The 20,551-nt window shown below is 38.9% G+C and overlaps 1 long non-coding RNA gene, 1 pseudogene and 3 gene segments (V, D, J or C); all 5 read right to left on the bottom strand.

The window, feature by feature from the left end:
* Positions 1 to 1,283: 1,283 nt before the first annotated feature.
* LOC125251916 lies at positions 1,284 to 2,336 on the bottom strand. The segment is given in 2 exon segments: positions 1,284 to 1,627; positions 2,273 to 2,336. Coding segments are annotated over 2 exon segments (408 nt in total).
* A 4,156-nt stretch (positions 2,337 to 6,492) lies between these two features.
* Positions 6,493 to 7,567, bottom strand: LOC125251830. The segment is given in 2 exon segments: positions 6,493 to 7,067; positions 7,172 to 7,567. Coding segments are annotated over 2 exon segments (390 nt in total).
* Positions 7,568 to 8,916: 1,349 nt separating this feature from the next.
* On the bottom strand, positions 8,917 to 10,050 carry LOC125251829 (annotated as a pseudogene).
* Positions 10,051 to 16,236: 6,186 nt separating this feature from the next.
* On the bottom strand, positions 16,237 to 18,547 carry LOC125251296. The gene is made up of 3 exons (XR_007180963.1): positions 18,431 to 18,547; positions 17,504 to 18,327; positions 16,237 to 17,375 (listed from the first exon to the last, which is right to left on the bottom strand). It is a non-coding gene; the product is annotated as an uncharacterized LOC125251296 (long non-coding RNA).
* Positions 18,548 to 19,113: 566 nt separating this feature from the next.
* LOC125251542 lies at positions 19,114 to 19,925 on the bottom strand. The segment is given in 2 exon segments: positions 19,114 to 19,591; positions 19,740 to 19,925. Coding segments are annotated over 2 exon segments (393 nt in total).
* Between the last annotated feature and the right edge of the window lie 626 nt (positions 19,926 to 20,551).

Raw genomic sequence — 20,551 nt, 5'->3', positions numbered from 1 at the left:
TCCTTATATCACTTCCACTGTAGTTGCAGGAAAGAGTCGTCTTTTCTCCTTCTGCAGCATGATTTACAGTAGACATGGGTGTTATTGCATTCGCAAAAACACTCTCTGGAAAATGATATCAAGAACAAAAGAATAACTCATTGCACATTCAGTAGTTATATATGTTCATTTAAACTCAGTTTATAACAAATAAGAGTTATATTAACAGAATTATATCATATTAACAGAATATCAAAATGAAATACCTGTAAGAAGTGCCAGAACTGTGAGACAAAAGAACAACATTATGACTGAGAGAGATCATGAATAAAAGACATTTAGAGCAACACAAGAGCTGAGTGCAGATTCTGAGGAAATGATTTGAACTCCTTTCTGTTGCTCGCATCATCATAAAGCTCCGCCCACTGAGGCTCTCTGTGGATTCTGGGTAATTAATAATGATAAAGCCATATCTTTGCCACAAGAACAAGTTTACTACTTCTATTTACAACACTGATTTTCCATATAGTTTTTGCCTTTAATTTAGATACATGAAACCATCTCACCCAGATGAATCAACAAACTGAAATGTAAGTATAAACATAATAGTTCATCAAGGAAGTGTCAGAATCAGATCTGTTTCATATACGCGCACTTCCACTATTACTTTATCACTTTAAGATCCTTATACCGACCATCACTAACACTAAATGTATGTCTCCACTCAATATTTCTTTTCTTTGCTCCTCTCTAGTTTTTTTTTTTTTTTAGATAATTAGTCTGTAATTTTAGCAGATCTTTCCCAACAAGTTTTTTTCTTTTGTTATATTTCATCATATACATGACGAGAAGGATTAGATGCATCTGAAGATTCTGTGACAAACTGTTGATTCCGACTCAAATTCTTTCATTTATCATTAAAAATTATCTATCAAAATTGTCCCATGTTTCTTAATGGTCATCATTCTCACAATCCTGGGTAAGATATTTCCTATATTAAAATGCCGTTTTATTAGACAAAGGAAAACAGATTTTATTTTTATATTTTCATAAATATATTATTAATTATAACATTTTATAAGTTTATAATAATACAAATATAAAATTATTATATTAAGAGTTTATACAATGTGTAAAAAAATCTCTGTCTACAGACACAATATAGCCACTTTTAATTTTCCATCTCTGTCAACACAGACAACTTCACTTCTGTAGCCTCTCAAAATTAAACTCGTGAGCGCCACCTTCTGACTGCCCGAACATCTGTGACATGTACTGCAGCACCAGGATCAGAAACAGAATAATCAAGTGTTTGTCAGGTTTTTGTACAGTGTAGAAGTGTTTCCTGTCACTGTGGGCACCAGAGCACAGTAGTACATGGCAGAGTCTGATATTTCAGTTTTGGAGATCTCCAAATCTAGTTGTTTTTCGTCCTTTCGAACTTTAGCAACATAATTGTCCTTCTCCTGTGGTTCCACACTTTCAAAAGCTTGCAAGAGAAACTCTGGAGCAGTGTTGGGATGCTGTCTGTACCACTGAAGACACTTTATATTACTTCCACTGTAGTTGCAGGAAAGAGTCGTCTTTTCTCCTTCTAAATCATGCTTTACAGTATATAGAGGTGTTATTTCATTTGCAAGAACATTGTCTGTAAAGACAACAACAGAAGAAAATAACATTAATTCAGCATCAGAATGTTGTTGTACTTTAATGTATTTAAAATGTATTTATGCTCAAAAACAACATGTATAGCTTTGATATAAATATAAACCAATCACCTGAAAGAAATGCCATGACTGTAAAGTAAAAAAGCAAAATATCTCAAATTGGGTCCTGCAAATTATAGAGAAAGGTTACAAAATCCAGTTTTGGTGCCGTCCACCTCTATTCAAAGGAGTGCTGCATACGTCAGTACTTCCTCAGCAGGCTTTGGTGTTGGAACAAGAAATAAAAACCCTATTAGCAAAGGAGGCTATAGAGAGGGTTCCGGTTGCCGACAGGGAGTCGGGGTTTTACAGCCGGTATTTCTTGGTTCCAAAAAAGGATGGGGGATTGCGCCCTATTTTAGATCTACGTCATCTGAATCGAGCAGTTCAAAAGCTAAAATTCAAGATGCTGACGTTAAGTCAAATCGTGACTCAAATCAAATCCGATGATTGGTTTGACACAATAGATCTCAAGGACGCATACTTCCATATCTCCATCCTTCCACAGCACAGGAAGTTCCTGAGGTTCGCTTTCGGGGGCGAAGCGTACCAATTTCGGGTTCTTCCGTTCGGCCTAGCTCTCTCACCCCGCACATTCACGAAATGTGTAGATGCAGCGCTGGCCCCGCTCAGGCTGCAGGGCATACGCATCCTGAATTATATCGACGACTGGTTGATTTTGGCACAGTCAGAGGAGATGGCGGTTCGGCATCGAGATGTCGTTCTCGCACACATTCGGAAATTGGGGTTGAGACTGAATGCCAAGAAAAGCGTGCTTACTCCACAACAGAGGACCACTTTTCTTGGCGTGGTTTGGGATTCAGTGACAATGCGAGCATGTCTCTCTTCAGCTCGCATCACTGCTATTCTATCAGCCGTAAAAGAATTGAAGCTAGGCCAGTCACGCACTGTAAGGCAGTTTCAGAGACTGTTGGGTCTGATGGCAGCAGCGTCCAACGTGATACCTTTTGGCCTGCTGTACATGAGACCCTTACAGTGGTGGCTCAGGACCAAAGGGTTTTCCCCGAGGGGCAACCCACTTCGTATGATCAAGATCACGCGGCGCTGTCTCCACGCCTTGATCATATGGAAGAAGAATTGGTTCCTGTCCCAGGGCCCTGTGTTAGGAGCCCGATGTCGTCGTGTCACTTTGACGACGGATGCTTCTCTCACAGGCTGGGGAGCGGTAATGGAAGGCCGCTCAGCTCAGGGTCTGTGGAAGAGTCATCAGCTCTCGTGGCACATAAATTGCCTGGAGATGATGGCAGTTTTCAATGCGTTGAAGTTCTTCCTTCCAGACCTGAGGGGCCATCATGTGCTAGTCAGAACAGACAACACATCGGTGGTCTCGTATATAAATCGGCAGGGGGGTCTGCGGTCGCGCCCGTTATACAAACTGGCGCAACAGATCCTCCTGTGGTCCCTGGGGAAGATGCTCTCCTTGAGAGCTATCTATATTCCAGGGATTCAGAATATTGGAGCAGACACTCTGTCAAGGCAGGGGCTGAGGCCAGGGGAATGGAGACTTCACCCGGAGGTGGTGAAGCTCATATGGGAGATTTATGGCCAAGCGGAAGTGGATCTGTTCGCGTCTCAGGATACGACGCACTGTCCACTTTGGTTCTCCCTCACACATCCAGCTCCTCTGGGGCTGGACGCCATGGTACAGACGTGGCCGAGGCTGCGTCTGTATGCATTTCCCCCAGTTGTTCTGCTCCCGGGAGTTCTGGAGAAAGTTTGCCAGGAAGGGATAAGTCTATTGCTAGTAGCACCTCACTGGCCGAGCCGCATATGGTTCTCGGACCTGATAGCTCTTCTCGATGGCTCACCTTGGAAGATTCCGATCAGGAGGGACCTCCTGTCTCAGGCGGGGGGCACGATTCTACATCCCCGCCCAGAAATGTGGAATCTGTGGGTTTGGCCTCTGAGGGGACCAAGCTCATAGAAGCTGGTCTCTCAACTGAGGTTGTAGAGACCATTCTTCAGTCCAGAGCTCCTTCCACGAGGAAACTATATGCCTTGAAGTGGAAACTGTTCACTTCCTGGTGTCTAGAACGACAGTTGGATCCAGTCTACTGCCCGATTGGTTCGGTACTTGAGTTCCTACAGTGCCGTTTCTCATCTGGGTTAACCCCATCTACACTTAAAGTTTATGTGTCGACTATATCTGCTTACCATGCCCATGTGGATGGTACTACTGTTGGGAAGAACCCATTAGTCATTCGTTTCCTCCGTGGCACCCAGAGGCTGAGGCCTGCGATGCGCACGAGGGTCCCTGCTTGGGATTTGGCTATTGTTTTAGAAGGCCTATCTACAGCTCCATTTGAGCCTATTGAGTCAGTCTCAGATAAGTTCCTGACACTTAAGACTGTCTTCCTTCTCGCCGTATCATCCCTTTAAAAGAGTAGGAGACCTTCAGGCCCTTTCAGTGTCCCCGACCTGTCTTGAGTTTGCTCCGGGGATGGTCAAAGCCTTCCTTTACCCCAAACCTGGATATATTCCGAAGGTTTTGACTAATGTTCCAAGGCCTATTGTGCTGCAAGCCTTTTGTCCTCCTCCATTCATTACACCATACCAGGAGAAGTCGAATCTGCTGTGTCCAGTGCGAGCATTGGACACATATGTCCACAGAACTGCCCTGTGGAGGAAAGCAGATCAGTTATTTGTGTGCTTTGGACCACATAACAGAGGTCGTCCAGCATCTAAACACACGGTAAGCAAGTGGATAGTCGAGGCTATTTCACTTGCTTACGAGGTCTCTGGCCAGCAGTGTCCATTAGCTGTCAGAGCACATTCGACTAGGAGTATGGCGGCCTCCAAGGCCTTAATCTCGGGGGTTTCCCTCAAAGAGATCTGCGATGCGGCCGGTTGGTCTTCGCCACTCACCTTTGTAAGGTATTATGACCTTGACCTGGATGCAGCTCCAGGATCATCGGTTTTGCTGTCTTAAGTGTGCCAGAGTTTCACACAGACAGGTATTTGTGATTATGGCGTTTTGGTATATCGTTCCCAAAGCGTTCCTATCGGACGCAGCGCGAGTTCCCTCGAAAGGGAACGTCTCAGGTTACGTATGTAACCATAGTTCCCTGAGATAGGGAACGAGACGCTGCGTCGCGTTGCCATACTCCCTGCATCCCTGTGATCGTTTTGCCTCGGCAGTATTTAGCTGAAGCCGGTTGCACCGGATGTGTATTTATCCTTTCCTGGTCGTGACGTCACCCGCCCGTGACGTTCACTCTCGCCATTGGACTAATTGACAGTCGTGCATCAGACGCTATCACGCTGGAGGCGTTCCCAAAGGCGTTCCCGTCCTATCGGACGCAGCGTCTCGTTCCCTATCTCAGGGAACTATGGTTACATACGTAACCTGAGACGGTTAGTTCACCCAAAAATGAAATTTCTGTAATAATTACTCACCCTCATGTCGTTCTACACCCATAAGACCTTCGTTCATCTTCAGATCAAAAATTAAGATATTCTGATGAAATCTGAGTTTTTTATACTCAGTTGAAAGCAATTAAATGACCACATTCAAGGTCCAGAAAAGTAGTAAAAAGTGTTAAAATAGTGATTACAGTAGTTCAACCTTAATATTATGAAGCGATGAGAATACTTTTTGTGTGCAAAAACAAAACAAAAATAATGGCTTTATTCAACTATTTTCCTCTCCTCTGTCAGTCTGTTACACAGTTGGCGCCGTGCAACGCTTCCGTGTTTACATCCATCCAACTCCGGCTCTTTATTGGCTGGCTCTTGTGTCAGCATCACACGCATGCGTCATGCTGCTCATGTGACCAGCATCAGCCAATACTGAGCCGTCGTTCGGATGCAGAACCTGGAAGTGCTGCAACGAAAATAGCGAAGCAGAATGACAGAATTTGTTGAATAAGTTTGTTATTTTAAGGTTGAACCACTGTAGTCACGGTGACTATTTTAACAATGTTTTTACTACTTTTCTGGACATTGAATATGGTAATTTTGTTGCTTTCAATGGAGGATAAAAAAAACCCCTCTTGGATTTCATCAAAATATCTTTATTTATGTTCTGAAGATGAATGAAGTTCTTATGGGTGTGGAACGACATGAGGGTGAGTAATTAATGACAGAAATTTCATTTTTGGGTGAACTAACCCTTTAAAGCTGTTTGAATTAACTGCTTTGGAAAGATATTTTTAGTCTTTGATGACTTAAACCATTTCTGCTGAAGTAAAATAAAAAAAAAAAAAACATCAAAGTTAACACAAGTGTAATGCATCCCAGGTTTTTGTACAGTGTTCTCAGGTTTCCTGTCACTGTGGGCTGCAGAGCGCAGTAATACAGAGCAGAGTCTGACACTTCAGCAGAGGAGATTGTAAGATTCACTTGTTTTTTGTCTTTTGCAGCTTTCGCTGACAGACGACGTGAAAGATCAGGTTCTGAATATTCTGTGACGAGAATGAGGTGCTCTGGTCGAGATCCAGGATCCTGACGAAACCACTGCAGATTATCTACATTGCCACTGTAGTTACAAGAAAGAATCACATTTTCACCTCTGAAAACATGCTTTTCAGAGGATACTGGGTATATTGTGTTTGCAAAAGAAACTCCTGTAAAAAAAAGAGAGAAATGCATGTTTGTTAATAAAACAGAAATTAGATCTTGTCATCATAAACTGCATCGGTTGCTCTAAAATGATCTTGGTCCACACACCACATTATCTGGCTTTTATTCTTCAGCATGTTGTTGAAAACAAAAAACCCTGAAAATTAGAACATTTCTTACCGAAGAATAATGAAAATATCCAATAAGAGAGAAACATGATGGATGATCTTTGGAGAAAGAGTGATGACAAAGTCAGTAAACGCAGAGAAACTTTGGATCACCCTCTTAGTGAAAGAGCTCCACCCTCTGAGTCTTTACTCTCTGATAAATACTGGGCTTGTATACGTGTGACGAGACAAAGAGATAAACGCTTTGTTCAATATCAGATGTCATCATTCTGATATTGTTTAAAAGTTTAGAAAGTTTTCTCAAGATGTTATTAATGTATTTTTCAGCATCTCAGGTTTTTGTACAGTGTAGAAGGGTTTCCTGTCACTGTGGGCACCAGAGCACAGTAATACACAGCAGAGTCTGATACTTTAGCAGGACTGATTTTCAGTTCCAAGAGCTTTTTGAGTTTGTCAACTGTAGCAGAAAACCAGTGGGCTGATGGATCTGCTTTAACTGCATCTCCAGATTCAGTGATGGAGAGAAGGAGTTCTGGTTTGGATCTCTGATACTGACGATACCACAGTAGATTGAAAACAGAACCACTGTAGTTGCAGGAGAGAGAAACACTGTTACCATCTTGAGCTTCTTTTTCAGAATCACGAGATGTTATTACATCACCAACAGAGTCTCCTGAAACAACAACATATTCAATTCACTATTGTGATCACATAAATGAAATACTAAAACATTTAAAATCAAAAGAGGTGGTGATGAATAAAATAAATGAATCTCACCTGCAAGTACTGCAAATATTCCAAGTGCACAGAGCAGCATGATGGAATGAAATGACAAACTCAGATGTGTCTTTTCCTCACTGAAACACTGTGATTTAAGTCTGGAGCGCCACCCTGTGGCAAGATTTGACCTTCCATGATGAGTCTTGAGCTCATTGTGTTCATGAGGACTACAGAAATGAGAAGAACGCCCTCTGCTGGGTGAAAACAAACTCTTAAAGCTGTTCGAAAATTTATAGATATTTAGTTGTTAGTTTGTAGAAAAATATAAAAGAAAATTTAAAAAAAAATTAGAAAACATAAACATAAATAAAATGTGTGTATGCACACCGAAATTACACATCTTGAGAAATTGAAATCAAATGTCACATTAAAGCTTACCACCTGAAATACAACTTTAAGAAGGGTTATGATTATTTATTGAGATGTCAAACTGAACTGTAAAATCAATCAGTACAGAATCACATGACTGAATCAGGTTTTTGTACAGTGTTTCTGCTCTTTCTGTGACTGTGGGCCTCAGAGCGCAGTAGTACAGAGCAGAGTCTGACACCTCAGCAGAAGAGATTGTGAGATTCACTTGTTTTTTGTCTTTTGAATCTTTTGCTGACAGACGAAGAGAAGCCTGTGACTCTGAATTTTCATTTACAAGTATCAGGAACTCCGGTCTTGATCCCTCATGTTTCCGATACCATAGCAGGTTATATACAAGACCACTGTAGTTACAGGACAGAGTCACACTGTCACCTCTGAAAATATGTTGTTCAGAAGACAACGGCTGTATTGTGTCAGCAAAGGAATTTCCTGTATGGACAAAATGCATCTGTATTAATTAAACTGATACTAAGCACTTGTGCACACAATAACATAAAATAAAGTTTCATTTAATAAAAAGAATAGAATAAGAAATGATTTACCCATGAATAATGAGAGTGATATCCAACAAAAGAGAAGCATGATGGTTTGTGATGAAGAGTGATTGTAAAGCTGTCAAAGCAGGTTCACTCCATCTGAATCAGCCTTTCACACATTCAAGTCTTTGTGAATTTGCTCCACCCTCAGGATGAGACTTTATCTTCTCTGATGGGCTGTTTTTCTCTCAAAATAAAGACCTGACAGTGTTTCTTTACATTTAAACATGTTGCATCAGTAATTTGTTGTGGTGTATTGGATGCGGGTGTTTCACAGTTTTGTGTAATGCAGATGAATGTATTAAGTTTTTGTACAGAGCAGGTGTGTTTCCTGTCACTGTGGGCACCAGGGCGCAGTAATACACAGCAGAGTCTTTCACTTCAGTAGAGGAGATCTCCAGATCCACTTGTGTCATTTCTTTTTTGGGTATCGCTGTGAGACGTAAAGTGGGTTTATTTGAATCAGCATTCTCTGTGTGAAAAATAAGGAACTCTGGTCTGGATCTTGGATATTGGCGATACCACTGGAAGCTGGGCCCAATGCCACTGTATTTGCAGGAGATAACAGCACTTTCTCCAACTGAAACATGCTTTTCTGGTGAGAGAGATTCTATTGTATTTGCATCAGTGCTCTCTGTAAAAGAAGAAGAGAGAAAATCTGTTAAAGTAATTATTGTTCAACATAACTGTTACTGTCACATGTCCAGTCTATTGATACTGACACTGATGCAACAATGAAGTATTACTTACCCTGAAGCAGTGAAAATACCAGCAAGACTACAGTAAACCTGGCCATTGTTCAGCAGAATGAATGCTTTAAGTGTCAAACTCAACCTGGAGTCACTCATATTTAACTTGAGCTGCTTTCTAACAACAGGCTGCAGAGCGCCACCCTGTGGCAAGGAAGTGGACGACAACGCCTTGTTTTGTGTTGGGACTATTCATACAGAAATTGTTTTCTGTGATGAAAGATTTACTGTATATAAAAAACATTTTGATTGCTAATTTATTAGACATAATGTTTAAGTTTATTATATAATGTTTGTGTCTGCAATAAACGTTTCTTTAAAAATGGAAATAATGTTATAAAATACATAAGCTTGTTCCTTTGATGCACATAGTTTGTCAAAATAGTAAAGAAAAAAAAAATGTATGTAGAAAAAAATCCTGCAAGTTTAAGAACACTGAAGAATTAGTTTAATGCTGCTGTTGATCATGGCAGTTTGTGACAGTTTTGTGATATTAGATTATATTTCAGTCTTTTGAATGGTTGCAGGAGAGGAGTTGTTCAGATTAATGTTAAGTGATCATCATACTGTATGTCAGGTTTTTGTACAGTGTAGAAGGGTTTCCTGTCACTGTGGGCACCAGAGCACAGTAGTATATGGCAGAGTCTGATATTTCAGTTTTGGAGATCTTCAGATTCAGTTGTTTTTTGTCCTTTTGTGTTTCAGCGACATGACGGCTGTTATTCACTGAACCCTGACTTTCAAAAACTTGCAAGAGAAACTCTGGAGCAGTGTTGGGATGCTGTCTGTATACTGAAGACTCTGTATATTACTTCCACTGTAGCTGCAGTAGAGAGTCGTCTTTCCTCCTTCTACAGCACGATTTACAGTAGACATGGGTGTTATTGCATTCGCAAAAACACTCTCTGGAAAATGATATCAAGAACAAAAGAATAACTCATTGCACATTCAGTAGTTATATCTGTTCATTTAAATTTAGTTTATAGCAAATAGAAGTTATATTAACAGAATTATATCATATTAACAGAATATCAAAATGAAATACCTGTAAGAAGTGCCAGAACTGTGAGACAAAAGAACAACATTATGACTGAGAGAGATCATGAATAAAAGACATTCAGAGCAACACAAGAGCTGAGTGCAGATTCTGAGGAAATGATTTGAACTCCTTTCTGTTGCTCGCATCATCATAAAGCTCCGTCCACTGAAGCTCTCTGTGGATTCTGGGTAATTAATAATAATAATAATAATAATAATAATAATACATTTTATTTATAATGCGCTTTTCTTAAATCCAAAGCGCTACAGTAATAAAATAAAGCAATACAACAATTCATTAAAGAAAGACATTAAATAAATGTGTCTTAATCAACTTTTTAAAGTGACCCAACATTGGTGCATTTCTACGGAGCCCCTAAAGGGACACGGTGGTAGAAAAAAAAAGGGAAGGAAGGAAATTTTACGTGGTGGTGGAAAAAATTTGGGATGGGAGGAATTTTTTTTTTTCAAATCTTTTGCGTTCCCTCGCAAAGATGTTTTGCGTTCCCTCGCAAAGATTGCGTTCCCTCGCAAAGATGTTTTGCGTTCCCACGCAAAACTTTTGCGTTCCCACGCAAAGATGTTTGCGTTCCCTCGCAAAGTTATAATCGTTCCCTTGCTGTGAACTCGGACAAACACTTCCTCTTTAATGTCCCGCTGGCTGGCAGTAGTGTTTCAGTTAGTAACATACGTTAATAATGCACACAAATAATGCGCGGCTCATAGAGTTTGAACTTGGACTCAAAAATGAAGAAATGCAGTCAGTGCTTATGTCAAGCAGTTCAGTTGGCAATATATTCACAGATTCGAGCTTCCCGGATTAGTAACTCGTGAGCTAAACGTTGTTAAAAACACAAATGAAGCTACTTCCAATCATAGTAACCTAGACAACAAGCTACAACAACCCAATTTTCCTCAAATGTGTTTTATAATAAATTGGTCTCTAAGAGCAGGCGGCGGAGAGACACGCCTGAAGGGACCGTCTGAAAAGTGCAAAACCCAACACTTAGTTTGATTTAAAAAAAATGCATAATGTTTATGATTATTAATTATTAAATAAGATAATATAATAATAACTTAACTGTTATTAGTAAAAAATATTAAATAAATTGTAATGCCATCAAATCCAGTAAGCCATTATCATGCAAAAGCTGTTGTATGTAACCTGTGTACCAACATCATTTGTGTAAAGAAGGCCTTTAAGTGCTACTTGCCAAACTAAGTGTTGTAGTACCTATAACCAGCAGGAGAGCAGTGATGTATGAACTGAATTTGGTGCCAGTACAGTGTGTTACAGTGAAGTTATTGAGTATTTTTCATAATATAAAATGAGCAAAAGGGTTTCGGGTTTTGCACTTTTCAGACGGTCCCTTCAGGCGTGTATCTCCGCCGCCTGCTCTTAGAGACCAATTTATTATAAAACACATTTGAGGAAAACTGGGTTGTTGTAGCTTGTTGTCTAGGCTACTATGATTGGAAGTAGCTGCATTTGTGTTTTAACAACGTTTAGCTCACGAGTTATTAATCCGGGAAGCTCGAATCTGTGAATATATTACCAACCGAACTGCTTGACATAAGCACTGACTGCATTCATTTTTGAGTCCAACAAGTTCAAACTCTATGAGCCGCGCATTATTTGTGTGCATTATTAACGTATGTTACTAACTAAAACACTACTGCCAGCCAGCGGGACATTAAAGAGGAAGTGTTTGTCCGAGCTCACAGAAAGGGAACGATTTTGCGAGGGAACGCAAAACATCTTTGCGAGGGAACGCAAAACATCTTTGCGAGGGAACGCAATCTTTGCGAGGGAACACAATCTTTGCGAGGGAACGCAAAACATCTTTGCGAGGGAATGCAATCTTTGCGAGGGAACGCAAAAGATTTGAAAAAAAAAATCCTCCCATCCTAAATTTTTTTTCCACCACCAAGTAAAATTTCCTTCCTTCCCATTTTTTTTTTCTACCACCATGTCCCTTTAGGGGCTCCGTAGATTTCTGATGTGTAGAGGAAGCACATTCCATAGCTTAGGGGCTTTGTGTGAAAAGGCTCTTTCCCCCATGGTCTTTAGCTTACATGAAGGCTGGTGAAGTGAAAGAGAGTTAGCAGAGCAGAGAGAGCGTGATGGAGTATAAGGACTGATGAGATCACAAAGATACTCAGGTGCAGTCCCATGAAGTGCCTTATATGTTAAAATAAGAATTTTAAAATCAATTCTCACATTTAGCCAGTGTAATTGTGAAAGAACCGATGTAATGTGTTCACGAGGAGAAGTACGAATTTTGTATATACTAAAGCTTGCTCAACAATTTAGCTGGAAGGCCAGAGAACAAGGCATTACAGTAATCTAACCTAGTTGTTATGAAGGCATGTATAAGCCTTTCTGTGTCTGCAAAAGAGAGAAAAGGTGTAAGTCGAGCTATGTTTCTCAGGTGGAAAAATGCAGTTTTAGAGATGTGTTTTATGTGTGCTTCAAATGTTAATTGTGGATGAAAAATGACACCAAGATTTCGCACCTGTGCAGTGGGGATTACCATGCTGGAATCAACAATCAAACTGATCTGCTCGGCCTTACGAGTAGCCGCCATTGTACCAATCTGCATCAATTCAGTTTATGCTCCGATGCTTCCTGAAGCAGTGTTTTGAAATCGCCCATCACTAAATAAGTCGTTACTTTGTTTTTTTGGCGCACCAAAAATATTCTCGTCGCTTTATAATATTAATATTGAACCACTGTACTCACATGAACCGATTTAAATATGTTTCTAGTACCTTTATGGATCTTGAGAGAGGAAATGTCTTTGCTCCCTATGGAGGCCTCACGGAGCCATCGGATTTCAACAAAAATATCTTAATTTGTGTTCCAAAGATTAACGAAGGTCTTACGGGTGTGGAATGGGATGAGGGTAAGTAATAAATTACAGAATTTCCATTTTTGGGTGAACTAACCCTTTAAAGACTTATCGCACAGCGCCCTCTTCTGGGCTGAGTGGGTGACTTTACTTTTGAGACAACAAACAAACACATTAAAAACTGTCTGAATTAACTGGTTTAGGAAGATATTTTTAGTCTATGATGACTTAAACCATTTCTGCAAAAGTGTAATGCATCCCAGGTTTTTGTACAGTGTTCTCAGGTTTCCTGTCACTGTGGGCCTCAGAGTAATACAGAGCAGAGTCTGACACTTCAGCAGAGGAGATTGTAAGATTCACTTGTTTTTTGTCTTTTGCAGCTTTCGCTGACAGACGACGTGAAAGATCAGGTTCTGAATATTCTGTGACGAGAATGAGGTGCTCTGGGCGAGATCCAGGATCCTGACGAAACCACTGTAGATTGTTCACATCACCACTGTAGTTACAAGAAAGAATCACATTTTCACCTCTGAAAACATGCTTTTCAGAGGATAATGGGTGTATTGTGTTTGCAAAAGAAACTCCTGTAAAAAAGAGAGAAATGCATGTTTGTTAATAAAACAGAAATTAGATCTTGTCATCATAAACTGCATCGGTTGCTCTAAAATGATCTTGGTCCACACACCACATTATCTGGCTTTTATTCTTCAGCATGTTGTTGAAAACAAAAAACCCTGAAAATTAGAACATTTCTTACCGATGAATAATGAAAATATCCAATAAGAGAGAAACATGATGGATGATCTTTGGAGAAAGAGTGATGACAAAGTCAGTAAACGTAGAGAAACTTTGGATCACCCTCTTAGTGAAAGAGCTCCACCCTCTGAGTCTTTACTCTCTGATAAATACTGGGCTTGTATATGTGTGACGAGACAAAGAGATAAACGCTTTGTTCAATATCAGATGTCATCATTCTGATATTGTTTAAAAGTTTAGAAAGTTTGCTCAAGATGTAATTAATGTATTTTTTTTTTTTTCATCTCAGGTTTTTGTACAGTGTAGAAGGGTTTCCTGTCACTGTGGGCACCAGAGCACAGTAGTATACGGCAGAGTCTGATATTTCAGTTTTGGAGATCTTCAGATTCAGTTGTTTTTTGTCCTTTTGTACTTCAGGGACATGACGGCCTTTCTTCTCTGGTTCCAGATTTTCCCAAGCTTGCAAGAGAAACTCTGGAGCAGTGTTGGGATGCTGTCTGTACCACTGAAAACTCTGTATATTACTTCCACTGTAGTTGCAGTAAAGAGTCGTCTTTTCTCCTTCTACAGCATGATTTACAGTAGACATGGGTGTTATTGCATTCGCAAAAACACTCTCTGGGAAAATATAAACAGAAGAATAGTAATATTAGTAATTATTTCTTCATTAATGTACTTTTATAGAGTATATAGATATATTAACAAATGTAAATATCAAATGTAAATACCTGTAAGAAGTGCCCAAATGGTGAGGTAAATCAAAATCATTATGACTGATGGAGATCATATACAAAATGATATTTGGGGAAGACAGGACTGCCCTCTGCTGCACTCATTCTCACCAAGCTCCACCCAAAGGATTGTGGGACCCTCTGTTGATTCTTAGAAATTAATAGTGGATACAGATTTCACACAACAGACAAATGAGGAAATTACTTCTCACTTCTTTATTGCCAGTGCAATATATATATTTGTATATTTGGTTTGCAAATTTTATCATATTTCAAACAAAACAAGTAAAGGCATCCACATAATATGTTTTTTTGTATGGGAAACTCTTAGATTCCAGTGAATGTGGGCTCCAGTGCACAGTAGTACACAGCTGAATCTTTACAAGCAACATTTGAGATCTTTAGATCCACTTGTTGGATGTCTTGATCAAATTTGTCAGTGAATCGTGATATGGCTGGTCTTCCGTGTGGATAGCTATAGAAAATGAACTGTAGTTTTGATCTGGCATATTGTTTGTACCACTGCACATTTAGCACTCTTCCAGTGAATCCTTTGTAACTACAGGATATTGTTACATTTCCACCAACAACAGCGCTCTTTATAGGTGATAGTGGGAAGATTGCACTTGCCTCTGTCTCACCTAATAAAATAAAATAGTTTGGTTAGGGAAGCAGTTATTAAATAAATTTACATAAGATTCCGATTCAATTCAACATTAATTATATAGTATTTAGAGGAAGACAAAATGTGTGTGCATGAGTTTAACTCACCCAGATGAATCCATAAAGTCATAAGTATGTAAATAAACATAATGGTTGATGTATTAGATGCCAAAATCAAGATGTCTGTTTCATCATATAATATGTGCGCCTCCACTTTTGTGAGATCCATTCAGAGACACAAAACTCCACCCTATGAGTCAGATGAATAAAAGACAGAAATGTCTTCACATTGGCCAAAGCTCATGCAGGGAGCTTGATTTGACCACAGAATTTACTTGTTTGCTAAACTTAAAGGTGCAGTATGTAAATTTTAGTGGTATCTAGCGGTGAGGTTGCGAATTGCGAATTGTGAGTAGCCAGTCAAGCAATGAGGTTTCTTCTTACTTCTAACAAAGAATGGACCCTGCTTCTAATAAACCAGACGACTACTACTACTACTTCTTATTCACGTGTATTCAACATAGTGATGATGCAAAACACCAACAAACATAGTGAGTGTTTGTCCATTTAGGGCTGCTGTAGAAACTTGCCCACACAAAATGATGACTTTACATGAGGGGGACCTGCAGTGTATGTAGATAGAAATGGCTCATTCTAAGGTAATAAATATGAAATAATGAAAAGTTCATTATGTAAGGTCTTTATTCACACACACCATGTATGTATGTATATTATATTGCATTTCTGTCAATAGATCCTCATAAAAATTACACACTGCACCTTTAAGAGCACTATTGAAATACACAAATTATGTCATGTAAGATTTTGAAATCAACAGATTCTCCAAAAGAGAGAATCTTTTAATTGTGACTTTAAATGCCTTAAATCTAAAGTGTTTGTATAGGAAACTCTTAGTTTCCTGTCACTGTGGTCACCAGGGCACAGTAGTACACAGCTGCATATTCCCAAAGAATGTGTGACAACTTTAGATCCACTTGTTGGAGGTCTTGATAAATTTTTCCTGCAAAGTGTGGTATAATTGGAACTGCCATTCCCAAAGGTCCATGTAGATATATTCTGATTAAGAACTCTGGTTTGGATCCGGGATATTGTCTGTACCACTCCACATTTAGCACACTTCCAGTGAATCCTTTGTAACTACAGGATATGTTTACACTTCCATCCAAAACAGCACTCTTTTTAGGTGATAGTGGGAAGATTGCACTTGCCTCTGTCTCACCTAATAAAATAAAATAGTTTGGTTAGGGAAGCAGTTATTAAATAAATTTACATAAGATTCCGATTCAATTCAACATTAATTATATAGTATTTAGAGGAAGACAAAATGTGTGTGCATGAGTTTAACTCACCCAGATGAATCCATAAAGTCATAAGTATGTAAATAAACATAATGGTTGATGTATTAGATGCCAAAATCAAGATGTCTGTTTCATCATATAATATGTGCGCCTCCACTTTTGTGAGATCCATTCAGAGACACAAAACTCCACCCTATGAGTCAGATGAATAAAAGACAGAAATGTCTTCACATTGGCCAAAGCTCGTGCAGGGAGCTTGATTTGACCACAGAATTTACTTGTTTGCTAAACTTAAAGGTGCAGTATGTAAATTTTAGTGGTATCTAGCGGTGAGGTTGCGAATTGCGAATTGTGAGTAGCCAGTCAAGCAATGAGGTTTCTTCTTACTTCTAACAAAGAACGGACCCTGCTTCTAATAAACCAGACGACTACTACTACTACTTCTTATTCATGTGTATTCAACATAGTGATGATGCAAAACACCAACAAACATAGTGAGTGTTTGTCCATTTAGGGCTGCTGTAGAAACTTGCCCACACAAAATGATGACTTTACATGAGGGGGACCTGCAGTGTATGTAGATAGAAATGGCTCATTCTAAGGTAATAAATATGAAATAATGAAAAGTTCATTATGTAAGGTCTTTATTCACACATACACCATGTATGTATGTATATTATATTGCATTTCTGTCAATAGATCCTCATAAAAATTACATACTGCACCTTTAAGAGCACTATTGAAATACACAAATTATGTCATGTAAGATTTTGAAATCAACAGATTCTCCAAAAGAGAGAATCTTTTAATTGTGACTTTAAATGCCTTAAATCTAAAGTGTTTGTATAGGAAACTCTTAGTTTCCTGTCACTGTGGTCACCAGGGCACAGTAGTACACAGCTGCATATTCCCAAAGAATGTGTGACAACTTTAGATCCACTTGTTGGACGTCTTGATAAATTTTTCCTGCAAAGTGTGGTATAATTGGAACTGCCATTCCCAAAGGTCCATGTAGATATATTCTGATTAAGAACTCTGGTTTGGATCCGGAATATTGTCTGTACCACTCCACATTTAGCACACTTCCAGTGAATCCTTTGTAACTACAGGATATGTTTACACTTCCATCCAAAACAGCACTCTTTTTAGGTGATAGTGGGAAGATTGCATTTGCCTCTGTCTCACCTAACAAAATAAAATAGTTTGGTTAAGGAAGACAGGAGTCATTAAATAAATGACATTTAATAAGAATCTGATTCAATTCACCATTAATTTAGAGTAAGGCAAAATGTATGTGCATGAGTTTATCTCACCCAGATGAATCCACAAAGCCATAAGAGTGTAAATAAACATAATGGTTGATGTATTAGATGCCAAAATCAAGATGTCTGTTTCATCATTTAGGTGCACCTGCACTTTTGTGAGATCCATTCAGAGACACAAAACTCCACCCTATATGAGTCACATGAATGTCTTTAGTACAGTGTCTATCACTTAAGTAATAGATGAGAAAAAGCACCTGTATTGCCACTATCACTGACAGGTAACAATTTAATCACACTGTATATGCCTGCCACAGCAACTTTCACAGCATTTATATATTATATATTTGTTTTTACCTCAAATCACTTAAACACAATTTTAAACTGCTTGTCCTTGATCTGCTTAGCTTTCCAGTTATGTACATGTTGTGGTTGCAGGATTACGCAAATATATATTTTAGAGCATCATACAATAAAGACACAGATTTACTATTTAGTGTAGTTCATCAGTTAGCTTAGTTGTTGAGTCTTAATTTTGTACAGTGGTTTTGTGTTTCCTGTCACTGTGGGCTTCAGGGCACAGTAGTACATTGCAGAGTCTATAAACAATGCAGAGGAGATCTTCAGATCCACACGGTTTTTCTCCTCATTTATTTTAGCAGACAGTCCAGGTATTGGAGGGTCAGCTGGCTGCTCAAGATTGGCTTCAGTAACCAGAAATAAAAACTCTGGTTTCGAGCTGCTGGACTGACGGTACCACAGGAGAGAATCAGTGCTGTAAGACCCGTTGTATTTGCAGGCCAAAGTGATGGAGTCTCCATTGTTAACAAGTTCAGATGAGGAGAGAGGTGCAATTCCTTCTCCACGTACATCACCTGAAACAGACAGAGCACTGCAGGTTATTATCCCGGTCAACACTAATTATTAATGCCTGATGACTTATGTTTGGAATGTTTACTTAAAAATGTCACATCTTACCTGAAAAGAGAAGAATCAAGCAGACATTGCATAGAAACATCACGGATCCTCACGAGCAGCTCAAACTTTATCAATGACAGATTCTGAGCACTGTTTCCTTTTTTGAACTGTTACGCCAATTCAAATCTTCTGTAATATGAGTGAATGCTGCCATCTGCTGTACATTTTATGCTATTACGTTACTGATTACTAATTAGTTTGCATTACTAATTACAGTAGCTATTTAAGGCCAAGTAGTTTGACTAGTATCTTTGATTTTAAAAACAGTTGAGTTTATACATGTTTATATTAGTGCTATAGATTAAATCTAAGCATCACTGCTGTGCTGACAAAGCTATAGTGTGTTATGAGGCATAAAATGGAAATAATGCCACCATGTGGCTGCAGTAATGAATTTAAATCAATCAGCTGTGAGAGAACAATGTAATTATTCATAATACAGCATATTTAGTTGGACATCTTGAATGTTTTGCTTTCCTAAAGAAACTTTTTATATTTGCATGGAAAATGTTTGTATTCTCCTGAGAAATTTTGCATTTGCACTCAAAACATTTTAGTTCTTTGTGAGAGTTTATTGGGAGAATGCAAAAGCATTGAAATCTTGTCTGCAAACTCATATCTATTCATTTTACCGTGTACAATATAAGGGCACTAATTTGATAATATTCATGCTCACACATTATTTGTACATTATTTCTAAAGCTATTTTTAATCTTTTCTTATTTATGGAAATCAGTTCAATCAATTTAATCTGCTCAATCTGCAAACTTAAATCACATATCTATGACAAAAGACAGATATGTTGTTTCTCTTAATAGAGGTTTTTGTACAGTGTTCTTGTGTTTCCTGTGACTGTGGGCTCCAGGGCGCAGAAATACAGAGCAGAGTCTGATACTGCAGCAGAGGAGATCTCCAGATCCACTTGTTTATCCTTTATACTCATTTTCCCATCCATTCCAGGAATACGGGGAACTGCATATGTTATATGTTTCGTTTGTGACTCCATGAGGAGGAGCACAAATTCAGGTCTGGATCCAGGATATTGTCGATACCAATGCAGACTGTTTGCACTGCCATTATATTTGCATGAGAGAGTGACCGGCTCCTCCTCAGTGACATGAACATTATTCTGCAATGGTCTTATTGACTGCGCAAATGTATCTGCATAGAATAGAAAACATTCAATTATAGAGTAACAGGATAAAGGCATTCAAAAAAAGTTAATCAAATGGCAACTTAATACTATGCTCTCAATTACAATTAATTACTATCCCAGTTTTAAACAAAGCTAGTACTGTATGTCACTTACATTGTGTCACTGCAAACACAAGCAGACTACACAGGAGCATCATCTTGAAGCACAAATGAAAACTGCAGACAGAATTGTGAGATTTTTGTGAGCTCCTTCAAAGCTCCACCCATAACAATCAGTGAAAACATTCAAGTTATCTACGAATCAGATTCAGTTTGGTCTTGATAGTTTGACATGAATACTGTTTCATTAAAGGATTAGTCCACTTTTAAATACACTTTTCCTGATAAATTTACTCACCCCCATGTCATCCAAGATGTTCATGTCTTTCTTTCGTCAGTCGAAAAGAAATGAAGGTTTTTGAGGAAAACATTCCAGGATTATTCTCCTTACAGTGGATTTCAATGGCTACCAACAGATTGAAGGTCAAAATTACAGTTTCAGTGCAGCTTCAAGGGCTTTAAACGATACCAGATGAGTAACGAGGGTCTTATCTAGCGAATCGATCGGTCATTTTCGAAAAAAATACAACCGTTTATGCTTTATAAACAAAATATCGCCTTGAACATACTTTCCGCTTCCGCATTCTTCATAACGCTTACGCTGAATGTTCTACGCCTTCCCTATTCAAGTTACGGAAAAAAACGAAACTGGCGCCGCGTTCGTTCCGTAACTTGAATAGGGAAGGCGTAGGACATTCAGTGTAAGCGTTATGAAGAATGCGGAAGCGGAAAGTACGTTCAAGGCGATATTTTGTTTATAAAGCATAAACGGTTGTATTTTTTTTCGAAAATGACCGATCGATTCCTAGATAAGACCCTTATTACTCATCGTTCGTTAAAGCCCTTGAAGATGCACTGAAACTGTAA

The sequence above is a fragment of the Megalobrama amblycephala genome, linkage group LG17 (assembly GCF_018812025.1).
Source record: "Megalobrama amblycephala isolate DHTTF-2021 linkage group LG17, ASM1881202v1, whole genome shotgun sequence".
Classification (NCBI taxonomy): domain Eukaryota; kingdom Metazoa; phylum Chordata; class Actinopteri; order Cypriniformes; family Xenocyprididae; genus Megalobrama; species Megalobrama amblycephala.
The sequence above is the reverse complement of the archived record's forward strand: the minus strand, read 5'-3'. Positions and strand labels throughout refer to the sequence as shown.